The 23,954-nt window shown below is 37.2% G+C and overlaps 1 protein-coding gene across 1 annotated transcript; it reads left to right on the top strand.

Annotated features, from left to right (window-relative positions):
• The first annotated feature begins 23 nt into the window (after positions 1-23).
• Positions 24-22,061, top strand: LOC135689611 (anoctamin-10-like). Its single transcript, XM_065206900.2, has 13 exons — positions 24-373; positions 2,558-2,602; positions 2,788-2,913; positions 4,087-4,279; positions 5,599-5,777; positions 7,621-7,920; positions 8,357-8,490; positions 10,027-10,169; positions 14,201-14,331; positions 15,029-15,100; positions 16,908-17,032; positions 18,219-18,389; positions 21,687-22,061. The coding sequence occupies exons 1-13, from the start codon at positions 200-202 to the stop codon at positions 21,880-21,882; spliced, it is 1,989 nt and encodes a 662-aa protein (XP_065062972.2). The 5' UTR covers positions 24-199; the 3' UTR covers positions 21,883-22,061.
• The last annotated feature ends 1,893 nt before the right edge of the window (positions 22,062-23,954 follow it).

Below are 23,954 nucleotides of genomic sequence, written 5' to 3'. Positions count from 1 at the left end.
TGTTCCTTATATACTTCTATCTATTCAATCAAGATTTGTCTGCTATAGTTTCTAATATAACCCCATTATAACCACACTATTCTGTGTTATAATCCTATAGTTTCTCACCTCGATTTGAAACTGAGGCATAGTTAGATTCATTTGGAAGAAGTTGAAGTTTATTTGGAATTCGTATGTGAAATCGTTTCATAAAAGCGAGATGAGCTGTACCTCAGACAGATATTTGTTATTCTTAGCAGATGATTTACCAAAAGATGCCAAATGCTACCTCATAGACTGCATTCAAAATCATAGGCTTGTCGTGGAAGAGGAGCAATGTCCAGATCATTCTGTGCTTGTAGTTGGCGCCTCGTTCGGCCTGCTTGCGGAGGAGGTGTGGGCGTGGTTAAAACGTCTTCTTTGAAGAATCAATTTAATCATTTATTTTGATCAATATTTTTTCCAGGTTACTAAACAAAAACCATTAGCAAATAAGGGTAAGATGGTCCTCAGAACGTTTTACCATTGTCAATCATAAGACTGAAGATGGTGTTCTCTCATCATTTGAACCATTTATTTTTGGGTTGTCGGTGCGCCAATCGCAAAGACGTCCATAAATAAAACCCCAACCGTTTCTGAGGGGGTTGAGAAAAAGAACAATGGCCTTCTTCCGCCTACTAGCAGCACCTTGCTCATGCAAAAATTTGCAAACCATACGGCCATTAACTAATACACAAAAAAATAGAAAGTCAACATGCATGTAAATAAAAACCCCTAAAAATTTCTAGACATGGGTTGGGTGGGCAGGGTCGCAAAGGAAAAACCTTTCCTCTCCAAAGTCCAACTTCAAGTTGTCATGCAACGTTTGAGAATGAAACTGTGCTAAGACAAAGTTTATATACCCAAGGCCAATGCACACTTGCACGCTTGTTGCTTTAGCCGAATAAAAAATACAATGTAAAGCTTACTCGAGCACTGCTACAATAAACACAAACTCCACAATTGTGCAATCTGTGCCCAAAAAACAAAAGCCCAAGGGGCACCTAAAAAGCGTACCCTGTCACATGTTAAACGTGATTAAATTTCATTTAATCGAGCTTAACAGGACAGGTCTGTAGCTAGAGGGGGCAGTGGGTGCAAATTAACCCCCCTTTTGGACTCCAACACCATGTATTCTATGTAAGGTGTTTTTGTATTAACCCTAAATTGTTCTGATTTCCAGGGTTCTTTTAAGGAAAATTTTAAGAAACATTTTACTCGGGAGCACTGTGTTGAAAAAATAATTATTGGTTCTTATAAGTATGAATAAATGTACATGATGCGCAGGTGGCTTGTGCTCCATACCAGTGGAGTAGCCGGGCTTGAAAGATTGAAGGGGCAATGCAGTGGCGGTTTCAGTGCTGCATTTATGTGTGATTCAAAAACAGTAAAGCGGCTATGAAGTTTCGTAAAAATGATAATTCCTCTTAATTGAATGTCTTACTATATATCTATAATTTCTTTATCCCAAAAGGTCTTTGTTTAGTTTGAGCGCTATCTTTATGATCTTTTTTGTGTTTCATCATTTAAACTTTTGTTATTTTTTTTCTTTAAATATTTTGTTTGTTAAATTAAAATTTTAGAACTGCATAGATTTTTCTTTAGAACTGCACAAAATACTTTTAGAACTGAACATTTTGTGTAGAGCTGCACGTTAAAAAACCCTGCTGAAATCATTTATTCTATACTAGACATAAAAATCATAAAACCTGAGAATAAACTTGAATTTAAATGTAACAACATGATAGTTCTGAAACATTGCATGTCGAGTGAAAGTGCTCTTGTTACCTAGTCCGTCCTTTTTCAACAGGATCTCAATTGTGCACAGCCAAAATTGTGAGTGTGCAAATGGGCACTTGCTAGCTTGTGTGCACTTTCCAGACTGGAAAAAGTGTCAAGGATTCACTCAAGATCCTAAGCCTTGGCAGGGCTGCCAAAATGGGGGCAAATTGCCACAAGACCTCAAGATCTAAGGGACCTCATAAAATAATGAATTCCATTTTAAGAATGGAGTTAATCAAACAGAACAAAAGAATGCTAAAATTATTTAAACCTTTTAAGAGATTGGAAAAAAAGACTGCAAGGAATACTCTGAGATGTATTTTAGGCCTATATGAAAGGCGTGGATGCAAACAGAAATGTCAAAAACCTCCTTTTGATAGAGAAACTCAGCTGCTAAAAACTGTTTGTTTTGGCAGCTTTTAAATAAAGAAAATATACTTCCCTTTTTGCTTTTCAAAAGCAACTTCTGCAGTAAAATGATGCTAGGGGTGGCTTGACCCCCCATGCTTTTAGGTAGAATACACCTTTATTTCACACAATATTCACCCATGCTTTTAGGTAGAATACACCTTCCAATAACATGTTACTACTCTATTTCCCATGGGAAAACTTAACCTCTGATGCAAGAAAAAGTTTTTTAGAAAAACGTTTTGCCAGAAATATTATTTATAGCAATGGTGCGTGATATTTCGCCAAATTCTTTCCTCATGAATACATAAGTAGCTTAGATGATGAAAAAAATTTGATTTATTTTCAGGCAGAAAGTATTGAGTTAGAAAAGCAGCTTAAAGAGAGCAAAAGGGTAAGTTTTGTTGTTGATAATAGATTGAAACTCTTACTAGATAAGACTTTTTAATATCATCCCTTGCCTAGTTGTAAATTGTGCTTTCCTGTCACCTAACATTTTATGTTCACTGGATATTTCAAGATGTCTCTTATATTTTCTCCGTTGACATCTTTTAAAATAAATTTCTCTTAAATCCACAGTATCAAGAGTTTTATGTTGATGGTTTGAATGATTTCCAAGGAAGCGATGACGAGCAAACATTTTTTACACCTGCTGAGCAAGCATTGCTTTTACATAATGTTTTGAGCAAAGTTGCATTTCAAAGGGTAGGTATTTGTTTCTATTTTTCTTCACTGTATAAATACACAATTTTCCTTTGTATTTTATGATTCAGTTGCATGTGGCTTTATAATCAATGTCTTAACTTGTTCCAAAAAATTGTCTTCATGCAACACATTATTTGTAGAATCTGCTGAAATCTATCTACTTGTGAAGAAGTATATCATTTTAGACTAGTAGCTAGTCAAGCTGCCTTGCCTTTAGATATTCAGATGCTGGCACCATTTAGATATGCTGGTACCATTACTTAAATAGAATGATGTTAGATATAAAGGCAAATGTCCTCATTCATAATGTCATACAAATGTTCTCAAAAAACGTTGCTAGCAGCTTCGAAAGTTCATTAAAATTAACCAATTATAATGTCCTGATCTTCATCAGAATAACCAGGATCAATTGATGACCCAGAGAAATCTTCTAAACAATTTCATCCACTGGGATTCCTTCAAAAGGATCAACATCAGTATCCCCTTGACATCTATTGCCCACAAGTAAATATTTACATAGGCTGCCTTTATTGCACATGATTCTATCATCATCACTCTTGTAAAGAGATCACTCAAGGTCCATGTATTTTTTGTTGGACATCAGGAGCTAAAGAAAAGGGTGTAACAGAGAGGGGCTTAAAAGAGAGGGGGCTCAATAGAGCTGTTACGGTATAAGGTAAAAATGTTAAGTTTTGAGAACAAAAGGTGAAATCCAGCAACAAAGAATCCCCTTTTTCAAAAGTAAGATTGTTCATGGATTTTGTTTTTAGATACATAAAGTAGTTGCAGAATTTAAGGCACCCATTCCACTACTGCAGAGGGAGAGGGTAATGGATGTGACCAATAAGAACAGGGCTTTTTTCGTTTGAATGCTTTATACCAGGTGTATTTCTCTTAGGCAAATCTTACAAAAATACCCCTAACTAATACATTTCTGTCAATTTTGGAAGAATTATGTAGACCTTATGTTGACAAAAGTGGAGAGTAATTACCCCCTCCCCATTCCACCCCTTGGCACCACCACTAGTAGAATCTGAGCAAAATAGCTACTAGTGTAAAAATGCCTTAAAGACTGTTTAATTGTTAGGTTAGTGGGTGAGTAATCCATTTACATTACCATATGAAAGTCTCAAGACAAAATCACTTGATTACGCTGACAGTTTTTTACTTTAGGAAACATTCCTAAAATGTGGAATAAAGAAATTCAAGCCTCAGGAAAGCATAATCAGTGGCTGTTTGCACTCAAAGCCAGCAATCCTAGAAGCAGTGTCCCCAATGCATTCTGCCAATCAGCGTGCCAAACTCTGGAGAGCTGCCCAAAGGAATCCCTTTGTTTTTCCACTTGATGATATCCAAGTTTACTATGGTGAGTAGGAGCCTTGAAATTATCTAGAGGATAAAAAGTTCTTCAGTGTGACTTGTAAATAATGTTTTTCTAAAATTCTTTACTTTTGACCACATAACCTGGAAAGCTTTCTTTGGAAGTTTGAAGTAAGTTGAACATGTTAGAAATTTAGTGAGGTATGTATGACCAATGGAGGATTTGAAGTTTGCTTACAGATTACTTTCATTTTGGCTTGGTTCATGAAGTTTAGAACCAAGACCAAATTACAGTGATTTGATGTGGGAAGGCCTGTGCTAATGTAACCATATTTCAGCTAATATGGTAACACATTTAACTGATTTTGCAAATTTAGAGATATTTTATAGAGGTAAAGATTGAAAATATATTTTACATCATTTAAGAACTCTATAGCAATAGGATATAGCACTTGAAGATGATTTCCTTAAATGTTTAATGGCTACCTCCAGATAATGGCTTAGTTCAAAAACAACAATTTATCAGCAAATTGAAAGTATTTACAAGAAAATGGATTTTCTGGCCCTGGCATTTAGGAGTGTCACAGGGTGTTTTAATAAAATATTTTGAACGTAGCTAATATTTTCTGCCAAACTTATGCCATTAAAAAGAGCTTGTCATCCCTTGCATTTGATTGTCATTTACCGATGACCTATTGTAAAAATCGAAGCAAACCTCATTTAAATCATTATTTTATTAATCCCTTTCATCACAGGTCTACCTGGTTTTTTTCTTTGGCCCTACTGTATCTGTCAAATCAAATCAAAACTTTTTTTCAGCAACAAATCAATTAATTACAAGATACATCATGCTAGTTGTTAAGATACAATCATTAATACCAATAAAGATTACATTACAGGGAACAACATAAGATATTATATAAGATCAGCTGATGGACACATGGAAAAAACTCATGAAGGAGCTATCAGGGCCATGTGCCCAATTTGACATGAAATGATGATGATTTGATATTAGTTTGTTTGAATAATAACAGTAAGAATAAAAAATAACAATTTAAAAAAAGAAAACCAGAAATCAAATAATAATGGTTTACAATATGCACAAATAGTTCAATTGTGTTAGAATGGGAATAAATAAGACTAAAGGCTATCTAGAAGGTAATTTTTCATGTTTCTTTTGAAAGATTGCTTAGTGGCAGCATTTTTCAAGTCTAGAGTGCCAGTAAACATGTCAGTAAACTTGATATTGTGCATGGCAAGAAGTAGGCTTATTGAAGGCTCATTAACGACCATTTCTTTGCTGTGAGAAATAAAGAGATCACTTACTTTATTTTTCTGACATCTGAGTCATTTTTTATCATTTAGGTGAAGAAGTGGCCTACTATTTTGCTTGGATGAATTTCTTCACCTGGTCATTGGTACCGGTTGCTTTGTTTGGGGCCTTTCTTTTCTTCCACCGCCCTCGTGGTATCACTGTTGATGACAGCCCCTACTTACCAGCCTATGCTTTGTTGATGGCGTTGTGGACAATCTTCTTTTGCAAAGTAAGTCACCAAAGATTTTTGACAATCTAGAACGTAACTGTATTAAAGTTGATTTATCTATATTGCGTACTTCGAGATGTCTCTTGAACGGAATTCTATTCATATTATTTTCATATGACAGCATTCAAATAATGAAATGCTGCAAAATATCAGAAAGATTTAGAAAAGATGACTCATTGCGCATTGAATCTTCACATCAATCTTAATAGCCTGAATTGGATCTACGATGCTAGCCATAGCTGTTGTGAAGAGCATGCAGTTAGGATCCAAAACTTCGAATGATGCATTTTCAACTGGAGTTGTAATGTGAGAAATTGTGCTTCACGCGATATAAGTTGGGAATGTGGCTTCTATAAGTATTCGTTGGCAATGATCCCCGATGCAGAGCACCCCTGATGGTCGGGGATGATCCCCGATGCTAAAAACAATCTTTGAGCGCCAAAACTACAATTTTGAAAAAAGTTTGGTATATGGCTGCTGTTAAAGGCCAGTTAGGGATCCCAGGTCGATTTTTGATGCTAATTGCACTTTTGCGAATAAACAACTGGCTGCTTCAAGGCAAGAAATACAGGTTGAAGAGGTTCTGGGTTAGAAAAATATTTTCTGCTCCCAAAGAGCTCGGCCAGTTTGAAACGCTTGTGCAGGAAATGAGACGGTTGGGCAGCGAATATTTCTTCAGGTAATCAGATAGATAAATATGATCATTTATGTGAGCTTGAAGAAAGCAAAACTTTTCGACATGTTCTGACTTTTTGTGATTCCAAGCATAGAAAACAAAACTAAAAAATTGAATGATGTATTGAATGGCAGATAGGGAGGAGGATGCACGTACCCCCACACTTTTCAAAAACAGAGATGAGGTGCCTATTTGCATCTCACGTACGTGCCCCCTTTTGCCTGCATGTCCCCAGTTTTTCAATTCTACCTACATTTACGACCTTCCAACTATTTACCTTTTGTTTCAATCCTTAAAGTCTTTTGATGCTCAATTGTAAACTGCAGGAAATTCACGAATGATATCTATGAAAACAGCGTCATCTTCCTTAGCTTGAACAGGATCAGGCAAGTGTTGCGAATCCATGATGCACAAGTTATAACAGTGTGATTTGTTTTGCTCTCAAGAGACAGATAAAATGCAAACAGCCTTTTCCCACCAAACAACTGTCTAGACAAATGCCGCATTTTAAGCACCAATGCTATAAATCAACACATTGATGATTTCGGGATATTTTGCAAATGGAATTTCATTACAAAAGAAACGAGAAACTTTCACCCTGCATCCTTCAGAAAAAGATTGCTTCAGACGAAGTCATTATTGCAAAAAAAATAAAAACAATTTCAAGAATTTGTTTGGAGGCAAATTTAAGTCTGAATTTTATTGGGAAAATTCATGGTATGATTGATGATTCACCCTGATTCACCATAAAAAACGATGCAAACTTAGACTGGGAAGTATTACACCACCCTTTATGGGCCTTTATGTTTCCTGTACTATCGAAAGCATTCCAGTTTTCCGCGAAACAGTTACCTTAGCTTTAGTGAAAATGACATCACTTTTGACATAACATTCCTGATCTATTGTTCTCTTTGCTATTGTTCGTCGGGAAGCGTAATGACTTTTCCGATGATTGGGGATGATCGCCGATGGTTCCCGATTGCCCGGTTTTCATTTGTCATAAGCCATCGCAGACTGTCATAGACCATCGTCGACGAATTACGATATATGAAAACCAGCCTTACGAATGATTTTTAGATATCAGTGGATAAGGGACTCAGTATTTTTTTAATCATAATTTTTTTGCTGCGAGACTTTGATTCATGTAATAGGTTCTTTTTCTTCCAGAGTTGGAGGAGGCAGGAAAGCGAGCTGGCTTTACGGTGGAACTCGACACAGGTTGAAAGAAAGGAGATTGTGCGTCCGGAGTTCTACGGAGAGATTCGACAAAGTCCGGTTACTGGCAAGCCGGAACGCTACTACCCTACTTGGAAAAGAGTGCTTATGTACCTTCTAAGCTTTGTGATCACGCTTCCATTTCTTGGGATGGCCGTGGGTGCAATGATATTGTCACTAAATTTCAACGGATATGTCAAAGACAAGCACAGCCCAATTTATCTTGCAGCTCTAGCGAAATACTCTGAACCCGTTCGTATTTTGCTTATTTTTGTTGATTCTTGCTTTGCTCCTTTTTTGCACTTTTGTTGAACTGCTATTTTTTGCACTTTTTTGCACATTGATTTTTTTGTTTTCTTTCCTCAAGCCCTTAATGTATTAGTAAAATATCCTTATCGATGTTCTTCATCCCTTATTGTAACCGAAGGCCTTTTCTTACATTACTTTGAAGTTTTTCCATTTTCTTTTGTTGCCTAGTTTTTTCTCAGCTTCTCTATGCGAGTTGATCTTGAGTTTTTCAAATATTGTGTTATGAGATGCTGCTCAAAAAGTCTTTAAAAGATCACACCTTTGAATTCCTTTGTTTCGTTTGCGTTTCCATTGCCAGTTATAAATAATATGCCATCATTTATGTAACTGAGCATGAAATATCTCATGTTTTAAATTAAGCATTTCGTTACTTCAACAGGGACAATTATTTGCCGCGGACAGTCCGTATTATGGCTGGATGGTACCCACCCTTTCGCATTCTGTAGTTATAAACATACTGAATCGATTGTACAGATTCATCGCAACTTTTTGCACGGATTTAGAAAATCACAGGTGAGTGAATCTTTGTGTTAATAGTGTTTTATTTATACGGCCCTTGCTAGGAATTCAGCTTCAAGAGCCAGTAATTTTATTCAATACACCAATTCGACTTTAAAAAATCCTTCAAATTCTTTTGTACAAAATTTTTGTCCTCAGATTCGGATTGAAAGCAATGATTTTAGTGTACTTGGAAGTTTACATTATGGTGTTGGTCACGATATTGATTTTATTGGTGTATAAAGTAAGAACCCGCCTTAAAGTTGCAAAAACAGATATGATTCAAGGATTTCGATTCTCAAGTAGCTTATCAAGAACTCTTTTGCCAATGCCTTTTAATACACTGGCCTAAAAAGCTGACAATAGTGAGGTGTCTGAACCATTATTTTATCAACCGTTCGCAAAGTATCTCTTGAAATTTTGCAATATTTCTGCAATGAATTCACTATCGATCCTCACGTTTCATCTATACATTGCACATTTAGTATCTTAATAATATTTTCCATATTTGTCACATATATTATTGTGTTAAGAAATCATGTTTTGCTATCATTGAACCAGTGTGAGCTAACCAGACGGCTCTTCTTTGGATGTACTGAGCTCTCTTGTATGATTAAGTGTTGCATTAAGTACCAAAAATTCCGGTGCCAAAAGTTTCGGTGGATTTATTTTCGGTTGAAAAAATTTCGGAAATATATTTGAATTTTCAATTTAAATTTCGGTGAGAATTGTAAAAATATCGGTGCGAAGAAATAATTTTTGTGAGTATAGAAATTAAACACTTTTTGTTAGTTTTAATTTATCTTCAGCATAGAATTATCTGGAATGCAATTGTAAAAGTTACAAAAATCAAATATTTTGTTGTCAACCCAATAAATAGAACTGTCATTGTTTCCTATTTAGTGGAGGTCTGTTTCATTTTTTATAAACCACGGAGGAAAATTAATTGGAAGCTTTTACTGTTGGATTGAGAAATTCTGATGAATTGAGAGCTAGAAATTGAGGCCTCCAAATCAAAATTGTTGGAACATTAAAAATGAGTAATTGAGAGATGTAATAAAGGACTAAAGGAAGCATCAGTTCAGCCCGTAGAGAATTCAAATTTCTTGGAAGTTGAAGGCGAAATAAAAGAAAGTGAAGATGAGCTGGATATCTTATTTTTTATGACGAAAGAGAACCAAAAACTTAAAAGGGATATGTATCGGATGTATAGTAATACGCAAAGAAAATCGAGGAATTTTTTGTTTTGAGAATCCATAGGTGTAAAACGAGATTTTTCTAGAGTTTCTAGAGCAAATTTCGGTCACAAAAAATTCGATGGGATTAATTTTCGGTTGCCCTGCTTCACCGAAAATAAATCCCACCGAAATTTTTCGGCACTAAATGTATTTTCTCTACAATCCTTGCATGTTTTCCTTTTCTTCTGTTGATTAATCGTTCCCACTATATGCACTTTGAAAGCACAAATTTTCTTGTCATTGTACGAATGATTGATAAGACGTGAGTCAATTTTTTCCCATACTTTCATTGTGATTTTCTATTTCCATTTAGAACCGAGAACCGTTGGAACAGTTCACTGATAATCAAAAGAGTGCTATTTGAACTCTTTGACTGTTACTTGCCTCTCTTCTACATTGCCTTTTATCAACTGGATATCATTTCGCTCAGAAGGGAGTTAGTCGGTCTATTCTGGGGTGAGTTTTAGGATCTACATCTAGTTTAAAATGAAGTCACATGGCAGTGATCTCGTTTAAAAACCGTTACGTACAGACAACCTCGCTTAAATGGAAGCCCCTGCAATCGAAAATCCGATTCACTTTCCGACATTTTTTATCTTATTTCAGTACCATCCTTACTGGTAAGTCTCCCTGTTCCAAAACAAATTAGATCTCATTCCGATGGCATTTAATGGTATAAGTCAAATTTCTTACCATTCTTTGCATTGCAAGGACTTTTTATTCCTAATAGGTTTGAAATGAGTAGAATAATTGCTGACAGGCAAAATCGGTGACAATTAAGTACCTAGAAAGTTAGAAGTATAATAGTCTTTAGACAACAGTGAGAACAACACTACTCCACGGATCAGGCACTCTGACACTAGCCAGAAAGAAGGATAGAATGGTAGAAAAATAGCAAGAGTGAGAATTATAGGAAGGATGAGGGTGACCATTTGAAAAGAATCACAAGTAGAAAGTGTAATGAATAAAGTGCTGTAAAAGAGACTAAGTGGACGGTTATAGTTATGACTTTACCAGGAATAGGAGGGAGACCGAGAACGATATGGAATATAATGTGAACAGAGGTCTGCAACAGTGGTGGCCTGGCAGGGGGCGGGGGCCAGGGCCCCCCAGCTGACTTTTTTATAGGGGCACCAAAGCTTGTATAGTGCGCCGAAAACTCAAAAACTTTTGATACGACCGACTTGTCTGCTTATTAGGTCTCTAGAAAGTCAGCAGCGACAAGAAGACACCTTAAAATTCAAAACTTTCTTGGGATGCATGCCCCCATACCCCCTAGAACAGTCTCACGTCAGGGGATGTCTTTGTGCCCCTTTAGTACTGTACTATCCAGACAAAATATTTGTACTGTTCGCATGGGCGCAGAAAATTAATCAATTTTTTAGAGGAGTGTCAGGAAACTTACTGTTTAATTATTTTGTGCGGAGGGCACAGCACTCATGGGGCACACAGATAACTCCGAAGACAGTCTGTATTTAGGGTGTCCGGACTCATGCCCCACCCCCTTCTAGGAAAAATTTTGAATTTTAACAAACCTCTTTGGCTCTGCTAGCCTTCAGAGACCTAATTAACAGACAATCCGGTTGCTATCTGCTTATCCTAGATTAATCCGTCTGCTATCTCAAGTCACTTCCACGAACGTGCAGTTTTTGGTGCACAAGATAACAAGAAATAGCGCTAAAAAGTGCATTTAAAGCTAAAAAATAATGAAGCCAGCTCTTATTATGTTTCTTCAAAAAGGATAATTTAAACAGATTACTTTTAACTCGAAACATTGACTTCATGTTTCTCAGGGACGCCGGGGAAGAGGGCGCAGGTGTTAAACTGCCCCAGTTGTCTTTTCATAGGATGGGCAAGGGGGCCAGAGTGCTCTTTTCATTTTTTTAAGTGCCCTTGAAACCAGCCATAAGATCATAAGATCAGATAGATTTTTATTAAATTTTGTTTTGTTAAATTCATGACGGCATTTCTCTAAACTTGTAAATGGATTCCTTATGCCAAAAGATAGCCAATGTTCAAGATACCAACAGAAGATCGAAATAAAATGGCAGATAGAAAGGAGTTAGTAGAAGCTGAGAATTATCTTTCGAACGCTCTTTTACTCAAGCCTGCCCCCTTGCCCTTGGTTGTTCCGTCGTCGCTGATTTTTCTAGTAGATTCTTAAGGTTTTCTTTTTCAAAAGCCATTAATTGATTTTGACAAGAAAGTTGGGTCGGACCTAATTTACTTAACGGTTGCGTTTTGTTTGGTTCTTTAATGATATTTCTTTAAAGTTTGATTAAATAAATTCTTCATTTTGTATCAAATGACATGGTCTTATAATCATTTCTAGCACCTTTCACTTGTGTCATAGTGAATTCAAAGATGTGTTAGAAATCGCATTTTCTAGCCTTATGAGTAACGGGAATCTTCCACTTATTGGCTAGGACCGACTCTTTCCATTATTTGTTACCCCGACACCTCCCTAATTTTCCCCTGACTGTAAGCTGTGTTATATGTATGTTTTGAGCTTGTTTAGTTGTCCCAAAGTACAAGTTTAGCAAAACAAAGGTAAATATTTTATAGCGTAGCAAATAAGAAACACCGCAATACGCCGAGAATAAACAACAATAAATACACGTAAATCAGTGAAGGCTAATAATTCGCCCCGGCATACGGGGCTTCATCAGAGCAAAAGTTAACGGGCTAAAAATGTACACATTCAAAAGAGGCGATGGCAATGGCGGCGCCAGCCACTAAGCTCTGGAGGGGGGGGGGACAAATAAAAAAAATTAAGCCACGCCCTAAACCTTAACCAACTTAACCACCAGAAAATGCCCTTTTACCAACAAGGAATGCCAATTTTATCCGAAGGGAACGCCTATGACTAACTTTGGTTTGAAAATTGACAGTTTGAAAATCATAGGATTACATCACAAAAAGTACGGTGTCAAAATATTACCCCTCCCCCAACATTTTATCATCCAATTTAGACGAAATAAAAAATCGATTCTGCTGAGAACTGGGGGGACGTGTCCCCCCAATCCCTCCCCGTGGCGCCGCTACTGGGCGATGGTGGTGTCGGATTGGCTGATGTGGAATGGTGTGAATGCAGCGCAGTGGTGGAGGAGGGAAGGGTGGTGAATGAGAGAGGGTGGATGGTGGTGGTGGAATGAAAATGTAATGGAGATGGAGTACTATAATATGAAATTATGATAATGTTGCTGTAAGGTTAACGGTCAGTGGTTCTGTTCATGCCGTTCGGTGTGAGAGTCTTTGCTAGGCCAATGAAGTATTGCTCTTTGGCTCGTCGGACACTCTCTCGTTTGTCGTTGAGTTTCAGTAATGGTGTTACAGTAAGGTCATTGATGGCATGTTCTGGGCTACAGAAGTGTTCTGCAACACTAGATTTGTCTACTTTTTTGTTGATTATGTCTCGTCTGTGTTCGTTAATTCTGTCTTTCAGTCGTCTTAAATATTTAATCTTTTTCAGTCTTCATTCACACATAAATATTTTATCTGGCGCTTTGGATTCCCCTCCAAGGTGCCAAATGAACACAACAGTTACAAAAAGAACAAAACCCTCATTTTACCACATCGTAAGGCTTACTCTTGGAATTTCCCCAAACATGTTCTTGACACATTTTTATTTAGTTATCTGCTTGCATTGGCTTCAAAGAGACAGTTAATTTCGTATGTGAGTCGGTCCAACTTGTCCTGACACCCCCATGAAAAATTATTATATTTGGGACCCCCTGCCCACGTGGGGGTCAGTCTATCCTTGACACACAAGATTAAAAAATACAAGAGCATTACCAGACTGCCAATCTTTTTAGGAAAAGACAATAATGTTAGTTATAAAGGGCGCCATTTCGTTGCTGGCCCCTCCAGACGAAAAAGGCCAGGCCGCCACTGGTCTACTACCCTGGGTACCAGACTCACTATATATCAAATAAAGTAGTATTAAAATAATATCTCTATTATTTTATATAGTGAGTCTGGTACCCAGGGTACTGGTCTGCAAGAGATATTGACAGTTAATATTGACATTGTGGAAGACAGAAAAGTCTGAGGTAGATGACACAAGCAGCCGATCTAGACTGAGTCTGGTAAAGGCAAATCAGAAAGTAATTATGTTTACCAAAAACTAGGAGTATCATCAAAATCATTTTAGAAACCCCACAAAAAGTGATTTGTTTTGAAAGAAAAAGACGTGTTTGGTTTTATTATTAAAATCATAGGCTATTCTTGATGTGATAAATAGCAAATATAGGCAACTTAGCACACGAAGTAAGTAAATATGACGAATTCTCGAATAGGCCGGGTATAGCTAGATGATTTGCAAATTTCTATTGACTTTGAAAACACGTTTCCAAAACTTTTATCTGTTGGTTTCTTCCTTTCTTGCACAGTATTACTTCTTTTCTATTTCAATCTTTAAGTTTTCATTTATCTACCAACTCGAACGGATTAAACGCTTGTCATTTATTCATTAATTTTCTTGTTAGGTGACGAAATTCGTCGTTTGGTAACGGAGACTGTGATCCCCTTTGTGACAGAAAAGGCAAAACATTACAAAATTAAGGACCATGTCAACGAAATCAAAGCAAAAACAGGAGAACGGCCAACCAGCTTGCAGGTAACTTTCATAATTATTATTGTTAATTCTTTAAAGTCAGATTTTACATAATTTTCAAATACGAAACTAATTCAGACCAACTACGGGTGAATCTCGTTAAGTCGTACCCCGGATAATTCAGACTTTCACTAAGTCCAAATGATTTTCAATATCCATATTGAATGGTCCTACCTTACTCAAGTCAAAATTCGTAATCTGGATACGTTGGACATTCGATAAGTCGAAACATTTCCTTAACACCAGCCCCCCCCCCCCCCACGGCCTGACCTAACGGGATACAACGTTATTTGCATCCATAGGAGCCCCCCTACTCTACGCAAACACGGGTACCTTATACATTTATGTGAAATACGATTGACATAGAAAATTTGGTATTACATGATACATTTTTATTCGTAATCCATTGTATCTCTCTTTTTCGAGTCAGCTGTTTTTTATTCACGTTATTGCTTTCTCTTTTCAAATAGCATTTATACCGTTCATTATTATCCAGTATTTCACAGATATTTTAATCAATATCATAAATTATTATTAAATTATTATTATAATATCTACTAAGGTGTATACAACTGTCAATACTATGATGGCTAGGACAATTCTGCAGAATTGTGAGGATATGTTTGGTCAGTAAGGGTGAATCTAGTTATTGTAGCTTTCATCTTTGTGGATATAAGGACCATTGATCCTTTTGGTACAGGTTGTGGAAGACACGGTTCTAGAGGAGTACGAGCAGTTTGATGACTATCTTGAAATGGTTGTACAGTTTGGCGTGAGTAATATTTTGATACTTTTCTACCAAAATAGAAATTGGCGCTAGTATAAGGCATTTCTTTAACGGTACAAAACTTTCGATTTGCTTTCTGACGTCTTATGATTTTATGGCTTTAAGTTTGCTTCTATCAATCATCTTCTACAATTTTCGGTTTTCTTTTGATTTTATTGATTCATTGGCACGTGTACTTTGTCATGTGTCTAGCAGTCATTTCTAGTGGCATCGCCACGGGGTGGAATGGGGTGGACATGTCCACCCCAGTTTTCAAAGAAGTCGATTTTCTATTTTCTCGCAATCTGTTGAAAAACCTTTGGGGAGAGGGGGGGTTGGGCTGATCAGATAGATTTCAATTTTCGCACTGGCAAAAAAGCCACCTTTACGAAAAATTTGTTTTGTCCACCCCAGTTTTTCGAGCTGGCGACGCCACTGGTCACTTCATGTTACAGAATAGACTTTTTAGATATGTGTACTAGCAAAGAGTACTAGCTTGCGTGCACTATGTACATTTCTTCAACGATGTGATCATCAATTCAGTCCAAATTAATGAAAGATCTTACAAATTCCAAATTTTTCAAAATTTGTAACTAAAGTAAGAACTTGATAGTTTCGAGAGACCATTCTCAAACCAAAGTCCATGATTATGTTGCTTAAATTTTCGGCCTTGCTATTCTCACAACGAAAAATGTATTGAGAATAGCTCGATATGAATCTAAGCTTTGCTTAATTACTTCAGCGCGCTCTGTTTTTTATAAGAACACACTTTAAAAGGACACTGAGGCTCCATTTCATCAAACTGTAAGAACATCCTAAGCACGTGCCAACCCTCTGATGAAAAATTAGAAGGAAAAAACAATGTTTTTTATGTTTTCGGTCACTGGTATTTTGAGCCAATGATTTCATGAAATCCCGTGTATTAATGATTAATTATATCTAGGTAACTTGGAAACTTTTTCAGTTTATGAACCATTATTAAAGCAACACACATACACGATCAAAATTGCTCTTAGAATTTTCGCTGCCCTTCGGCAGCATCTTTGCGTTCTTCTGATGCTCGTTAGGTTTAGGCTCGATAGATTCAAGTCCGAAGTGCAGCGAAAATTCTAATAAAATATTATGGTCGTGTATGTGTGTTGTTTTAATTATCGATTTTAAACTCAATAAAGGTACCAAATTACCTGAATATAATGTTTTTTAGTATGGTGGATAGATTGGTTTTTTTGAAAACTTTCTCTGATTTTAACAAGACAGAAAAACATTATGGACAAATCAACCATGCTACTAAAAATGTCAAGCAAAGCTTACATTAATTGGAGTTTGAAGCAATTGATAGCACGTAGCTGTAGAAAGTCAATACTGAATTTTTTAAAAACATCCAAGACAGAAATTACCGTAAAAATAAGAACATAGAGCTTAGAAACAGAAAGAATATAGTACATAATACGTCTACTTGTGAAATAGACAAAAATCTGTTCCTTTTTTGTTCTTTTTCTTGACGCTTCTATCTTGGAAACTTAGGCTAGCCAATTCAAAAATTAGCTTTGAAACAGTGACATTTGTATATGTAGCTTGAGTTTCCATCGTGATTTTTATAATATTACTTTAGCCGTACATCTGCCATAGCTCAGTTCTTAAAGCACTCGACTCGGAATTGAGCAGAGTTGTTGCCCTTTCTCTTACTGAGCCAGCGGTCAGTTGTGTGTGTGAGGGGGGGGGGTTGTGGCAATACAGCAGATGTTTAGTGGTAGAAGGGGGTCTGTAAGTGTATTTTATACTCGTCTAATTTTTATTCTGTTTTTTACCATAGTATGTCACTCTATTCGCCTCCGCATTTCCGCTCTGCTCCGTTATCACCATCGGGTTTTTATTCATCGAGGCAAGATCTGATATGTTCAAGCTTATGTTCCTGTGCCGGAAACCAATTGTACGAAGGTGAAGTCATTGTTTCAATTATTTGACTTTTTGACCAATTGCTTCGTAACGTTTTTCAGCTCATTTTGTAAATTCGTCTTGTATATCAAATTACCCTTTAGCTGTGACAAAACTCTGCCCATCCGAGGGATGCATAACGTTATCCTTGAGTTAGCCTTTAAGGGGCTTTAAAATTTGGGACGTTTTTAGATTGGGGCTAATTCGAGAGGAGGTCCTTCACGGAGTTAAGGGCATATCTAATTTATCTTAAATTATCTTAAAGTATTTTCACCGTTTAAGTCTTTTTGCTGAACATGAACTTGATGTTGAGAGCAAGAACATTTTTTTCATTTTTTCATTTTCCGTTGAGTGTTATATTTAAGTCATGGACTAAAACCATGCTTTTTAAAAATCGGTATGCAAAATTTTGAGCTTATTCTAGCGTAAGGTTTATTAAAGTTTTTGTTTTCAGTGGGGGTAGGGGGATGAATTCAATAAAGGCGAGGCTTTATCATTTGGATAATTCAGGAATTTACCGCTTCAAAAAGCGAGTTGGCGTTCTCTCTACAACCTTGCACATTGCTGTTGATAGGTGGCCAGGTTTTATGAAAACCTGAATGTCAGTCATCTTTTCTAGTAACATTTATACTACACAATAACCACGGAACAAATTTCCGGAATGAGAGGCTAAAAGTTTTTCGTGGACTTCACATTTTGGGAGGCTAACCATGCTGAAAACCAATATCAGGGCGATTTTTTGTATGGTTTTCAGTACATGCTGAACAACCATTTGAGGCTGAGCCCCCTCAGTCCCCCCTCCGCTAACGTGGCTCCTTATATTTAAACGTGTCATCGTTTTCCGGGGGTTTCGCTTTGGGTTAATGCAGCTGCTACAATATTTTCTCAATGTTAACATTCAAGGACTGCAGAGCATATTACAGATTGAGGGGGTTGAGGCGGTTTGGGGGGCTAAGCATGCTAAAAGCCAAGAGCAAGGCAATTTTTGTATGGTTTTATTTACATTTTGGAAATTATTTAGGGGGCTGAAGCCCCCTCAGCCCCCTCCCTTCCGTGGTCTGGTCCCTGGCATTTATGTGTACCAGAAACATTTTATATTTCAAAGATTTTTTGAAATTTTGTCGATGCTGTTAGTGATGTATGGATGTAATTAAATTTTAATGCAGATGTTACTTCTTTCTCCTTATAGAGCCAACAGCATAGGGGTCTGGTTCAAAGTTCTCACTATAATGATGGTTTTGTCCATGGCAACGAATTGCTTTCTGATTGGTTTTTCAAGTGAACAGCTGGCCACGTGGGTTCCAGATATGTATTATCTTGATGACACGGGGGATCAATGGATAAAGCCTGGATATGGAAGGTATTGCGAAATAATAAGCTTCCCCACGTACGGTTCAATGCTTTCTTGGTCGACTTGGTCTCTTCTTTGGCCATCTCTAGATGTTTCGAATGAAGGAAAGGGGTGTATGGCTCGAATTTCCCCACGGGATAAGTGTGGAACCCTTAAAAAGACAAAAAGGATACCAGCATGGGATATGCATTTAATGAAATTTTTCAATTCGATTTATCCATCTGAAAGACGAAAAATACCTATTTCCAGAAAATACATTCACCTGTCGATGCACCTTGTGCCGGTCATTTTCGTTTGTATTTCATTTCGTCTAATATCTTCAACCCCAGCCCCTCCCCCTAAACAGAAATTGCAAAATTATAATAATATTAAGAAAACTAAATCTCTATTCTGGAGAAGTTACTCTTGGACTGGGTACCACAAGCTTAGTGCTACGCATAGGAAATCCTTGGTTTCAGAATTTTGTGTTAGGTTTTTTTTTATTATTTTGAGAGCTTTGGCCTTGACAACTCTAAACAACTCTTTTGCAACTCTGTCAGCCGTGGAGTTGCAAAGTAAGATCGTGGACCTTCAACATAGTATATGGCAAAGGAAACATTTTACCCACAAATATTCTTTAGAAATTCTTTGAGAAAGTCATGCAAATTGATATTGGATGCAAGATGAGGACGTCTTATTTGCTGGACAATAAAGCGGTTAAGTTTGTAACACTACGGAGACAGAAGAGAAACTCAAATTGAATGTTCAAGATGAATTTGCAAAAAGAAACTGTTGTTAAACAAGACAGCATATTCGATAATATTCAAAATTTGCAAATGTAATAGAGCAGTGGGAACTGGTGCTGATTGTAAACTGTACGATCTGCATAGAAAAAATTAACTACATTCTTTGTGGTTTATCACAGGGCACTGCGCGGTCGAGTCACATGCAGGCCATGTATCTACTAAACGGGGATAAATGAAAACGGAGCATGGTCAACGAACCCTTGTTCAAACATAACACGTGAAATTCAAATGGTTTCACAAATGTTTGATTTCCGTGGTGAAATTTCTATCCAATGTACATACATCATGTCAGCTTTTAGGCATCAGATTAAATGGATGTGTGTTAAGACACTGATTCACATTTAGTTTTGGGGCAGATTAAAAAAGAAGCTGACCTCAGTTTGCTTTAGGCTGACATACTTGACTTTCTATCGAAGGCAGGGCAGAGTTTCTATTCCAACATTTCATCACATCAACTCTGTTTTTCTGTTAGAACCTGGCAACAAGTAAATACAACAGTCATATCGCTTTGTTACTACAGAAACAAGATTCCGTTAAGCGTCCAAAGTTTTCGAAACGTTGAAACATGAGTTGCATCTTTGGCTTGCTGCAAGTCTTATAAGTTGAGAGTTCTTCCAAGGGCTAGGGCTGCGTGCCCGAACGACTTCTGTGAAGGAGCAGAAATCGCTTTGACTACAGTAATTTAAAAAAATACCGGATGTTTGAAATACCTTTTGAAAAGATATATTTATACATAGATTTGTTATCTAGTTCTTTTTTGTTAACGTATTGCAGTCAATCCCTTCTCAAAGAGTTTGTTTTGACTCAAACCGGCCAGTCTTAAAATTTTCAAAAGAGTATTTTAGTAAGGATGACAACCAACCACCTAATATTCAGCAGCTATGGAAACCGCTGTTTTTTGTGTCCCTTGTAATAATAATTTTCATTGTATTAAGATGTGGCTATTGATTATAGATAGATTATTTGCGAAGAAAGCGACTTCGACCGCACCCAACAAATGACCTGCTGAAGCATATGTGTTTTCTTTCTAAAAATGGTTCGGCATTTTTCTAGCCTGTGTCCCAGCAGACTCCTAGGGGTCTGGGACACAGGCTACATTTTTCAAACCAAACAGTGAGAAGTTAGGTCGAATGGCAAAAAGAAATAGGAAATATTGATAATATCAATGTTTTATCTTTGAAGATATTTTATTATTCAGATTAATAATTCAATAATTGTTCTTGGTTTTTTATCCGAATTTACAATAAATAATGAATCTGGGTCTCTGCACTGTTTACAGTTAGCTTATTAGCGGATCTACGTGAGAGGTCTGGGACGCGAACATGTCAGGGCTAGGAAGAGCCGCTCCAAAATTAATAATAACCCAGACAGATTCGTGTCGTCTTATATTTTATTAACTTCCGTCGATATACACATTGCATATTTTTCAAATCCAACTTTAACTGACAAATAGTTCTGTTTTTCAATATGACTGGTGAACGATGATAATATTCCCAACAGTTGGACTACTGTTTCTGACTCTTTCCAACAGCGGTTTCTTTAAGGATAGCATTGCCCCCGGTTCTTAGTAATGACCCCTTTTCAACCTTAGAATACCATTCTGTGATTTTACTTCTTCATGAAATATTCACTGCATGGCCTACAGGTACCTGTAACATTATCCTATTGTAAATAAGTTAGGGTGATTAGTAGCAGGTTGCAATATTACAACTTGTAAACCATACCTTTTAGCCTCCTTTCCGTGCATGCGATTCGCTATCAATTACACTGATCTGAAGAAAAGACTAGCACGATGAAGCTGATCGAGCCTCTCTATCTTGCGCCTAAAGCTTTGGGCTGCCATTTGTTAAAACGGTGCACACACAGTGCTGCGCCTTACATTGTGCATTAACAATTAAATTATAAACTATTCTAAGATACAACAGGCCTAGGAAAATAAGTGAACAGTGAATTCTTTGTTACAAAAGCTTATGTACCATGGCAAAAATGTTTAACGTCACTTATGAATGATGCAAGTTTTTGTTTCAACGGTTACTTTGAGATTTGCTATGAACAAGCATGTTGAACTGAAACCAACATGATTGCTCTCTAGTCTCATACAACTCAGCGAGGTCTCAAGATGGATGCTACAATGTGGAATCAACGCTGGGCTGGAGGAGCTCGATTCAGTATTTTTTTGAGATCAGTGATCAGTGATTGTTCGCTATTATCAAACACACCAAACCGAGACGACATCAGGGAAGACAACCGACGATCTTCAATACCTTTCTATGCCACTAGCCAGAGTCGGAAATTAGGTGCGGTCGATCCCCGCCCGTAATCCCGACTAAGGGATTACGATAAAATATTTACATCAACAAGTGCCCTTTTTGCAAAGTTGATGAAGCCTTACCAAACCCTACCCTCCCCCCTTCCCCCCTCCCCCTTTGAAGAAATCTTGTTACTTGCCTCCTTGCTTGGTATTTGTTAGTTTTCACTCCTGTTTTAAATGTTTTGAAAGAAAAAACTACTTTCGTTATAGATACGTCGTTGGAATCGTTTTTGGTGCGGAGCATTTTCTTATTCTATGTGTTGTGCTGGCGCATTATCTCATTTCGGATGTTCCATCGCATGTTCAAACAGAGCTGGAGAAAAAAGAATACGAGAAGAAAATTATATTGGAGCGAATACAACACACAAAGGCTGGTCTAGGCAAAGCAGTAGATCCTGTAGGATAGAACAGCATTGACGAAACTTTAAATGTACACGACTTTTCCAATTGAATAGAATCCTCTTTGTAGGTCAATTTGCATTTATACGTTCCGTATCCATTCCTTACTGACTTAACTTCTTTACAGCCGTTTTCATTTTGCCTGCATGTTATCAGTACGTCTCCTCATTTGATATATGTCCATATTTAAAGATCCTCTGAAAAATTTAGAATTGAACGGGATTCGTGAAAGGTGACCAGGAAGCGGTATCTCAAATCTATCTCACTTGAGACGCAAAGGAACAACAGTGAAACCTAGTATGCCTAATGTTATTACGGTTGCTTGTCGCATATGATGAAAGCACGTTCGGGTCTTCTCGACCAAACTAATATTTCAAACGTTTTCTGTTGATCAGCTACGGTCTAGAAACTTATCAAAACTGCAACCACTTCCTCGTCCTCGAGTAAGCCCCTGCCTTCGAATAAACCCCCACCCTATTGTATTTGCTTGTAAAATAAGCCCCATCCTCGAACAAGCCCCCATGGGTTGAGATATTGCCTCGTAAGCAATAAGTATACCCCCAATATATCTGCATTTTTAAGCATTCTCCATCAAATAGAACAAGTAAACAAGCCCTCACCTTTGAATACCCCCCCCCCCCTACCTTCGAACACGTCCCTAGCCTTGCGAAATAAGCTCGCCGGGGCTAATTCGAGGACTTTGAGGACGGTATTTGTTATTGCTGCTCAGAAAAATAGGACCTAATCCTTTTCTTTGTACTTTTATGGACGGCTTGTTATTACTGCTTGGTGTGGCGAAAAAGCAGCTTCTTTTTTCATGTGTCCATGGAGCTCGATATGTTTGGGTGGAGACCTTGCTACACTATGCGTAAGAAATGTATACTGTTTATGTAAAACATGTCTCAAAATTGATATAAAGAGCCCGAGAACGTTAGACAATGCTAATCTAACATTTAGGAAAGAAATCGTAGCGATTGGTATGGATTAATTTGATTAGTATATGCTTTTGGGTTTCTTTACCGATAAGTCTTAGGTCAACCAAGCAATTATATTTATTGATGTTCGATTATATTTAACATATCTTTTAATTCTGATTTTCGATGTTTTGGGGAATAATATATTTCGGTTATTTGGAATTTAATGGTATATGGATTTTCATAATTTGTTGAATTCCGTGGTATTTGATAGGGATTTGATATAAGATGGAATGTATTTTTTCCGGTTATAAGTGAGTTTAGTAGATATTTATCGATTTTATACCTAGAAAAGTCCTCACGATTATGTGTCTAGTACAGCACAATTTTATACTACTACTCCGAGTTTCACTTTAAGGCAGCTACAATCCTTCTGCATTGGATCCAAGGAAGCCACAACTTGGATAATCTAGACTCCAATAGCTGTAAAGGACAAAACCTATCGAGGGCGATCCGACCTCTTCTCGCTTAATAAACCGAGAACAATCTTTGTGTTTAGTATCAATTATATTACTCGAAAATTTTCATATCAACTAACGAGCATTGGTTAAATGTTCTTGTAATTCATGGTATTTCTGAAAAAATTACGACATATTTGTGCTACTTTTTGACGTTTCTCTGGCCCCCTATGCAGTTCTTGCGAACACTTCACACCAGGTACAAAACAAGCTTCTCTGCAATATCGAAATAAGCACATGACACTGTTTGCGCCAGGATAGCGGCTAGGACCTGTGTCTACCACTACATCGTATGTATCAAACAGTCAAGTGAAGTATTTTTGACCTCAGATATGGCAACGGCCTAATGACAGTAGCGAGGCGACGAATAACTGGACAGCTCCACTGAGGAAGTAGTTACACAGCTTACTATTACACCTTGTATTTGTAACGATGAATGTTTACGAGTCAGTATAGTTTTCAAATCCTGAATAAGGCCCGACGTCTGTCTGCTCATAATATACGCTTATGGTGTCGCTGCCTTTCTGTTTATCTATTCTCAAAAGGATGTCTTAATTATAAAGAGAGGCTCCTCAATTATTGGCTGTCTGATCTAAGATGATACCCCTTAAAGATCAAGAACATAGTTATGGTATTGGTGACTTGCG

The sequence above is a fragment of the Rhopilema esculentum genome, chromosome 5, assembly GCF_057945365.1.
Source record: "Rhopilema esculentum isolate cy_ngs chromosome 5, ASM5794536v1, whole genome shotgun sequence".
Classification (NCBI taxonomy): domain Eukaryota; kingdom Metazoa; phylum Cnidaria; class Scyphozoa; order Rhizostomeae; family Rhizostomatidae; genus Rhopilema; species Rhopilema esculentum.
The sequence above is the reverse complement of the archived record's forward strand: the minus strand, read 5'-3'. Positions and strand labels throughout refer to the sequence as shown.

Bases quoted from the DNA above. Each gene is read 5' to 3' on its own strand.
- LOC135689611 (XM_065206900.2), top strand. From the start codon at position 200: ATGAGCTGTACCTCAGACAGATATTTGTTATTCTTAGCAGATGATTTA. The intron at 5,778-7,620 runs GTAAGTCACCAA...TTTTTCTTCCAG, and splicing joins GGACAATCTTCTTTTGCAAA to AGTTGGAGGAGGCAGGAAAG. The intron at 18,390-21,686 runs GTATTGCGAAAT...CTTTCGTTATAG, and splicing joins ATAAAGCCTGGATATGGAAG to ATACGTCGTTGGAATCGTTT.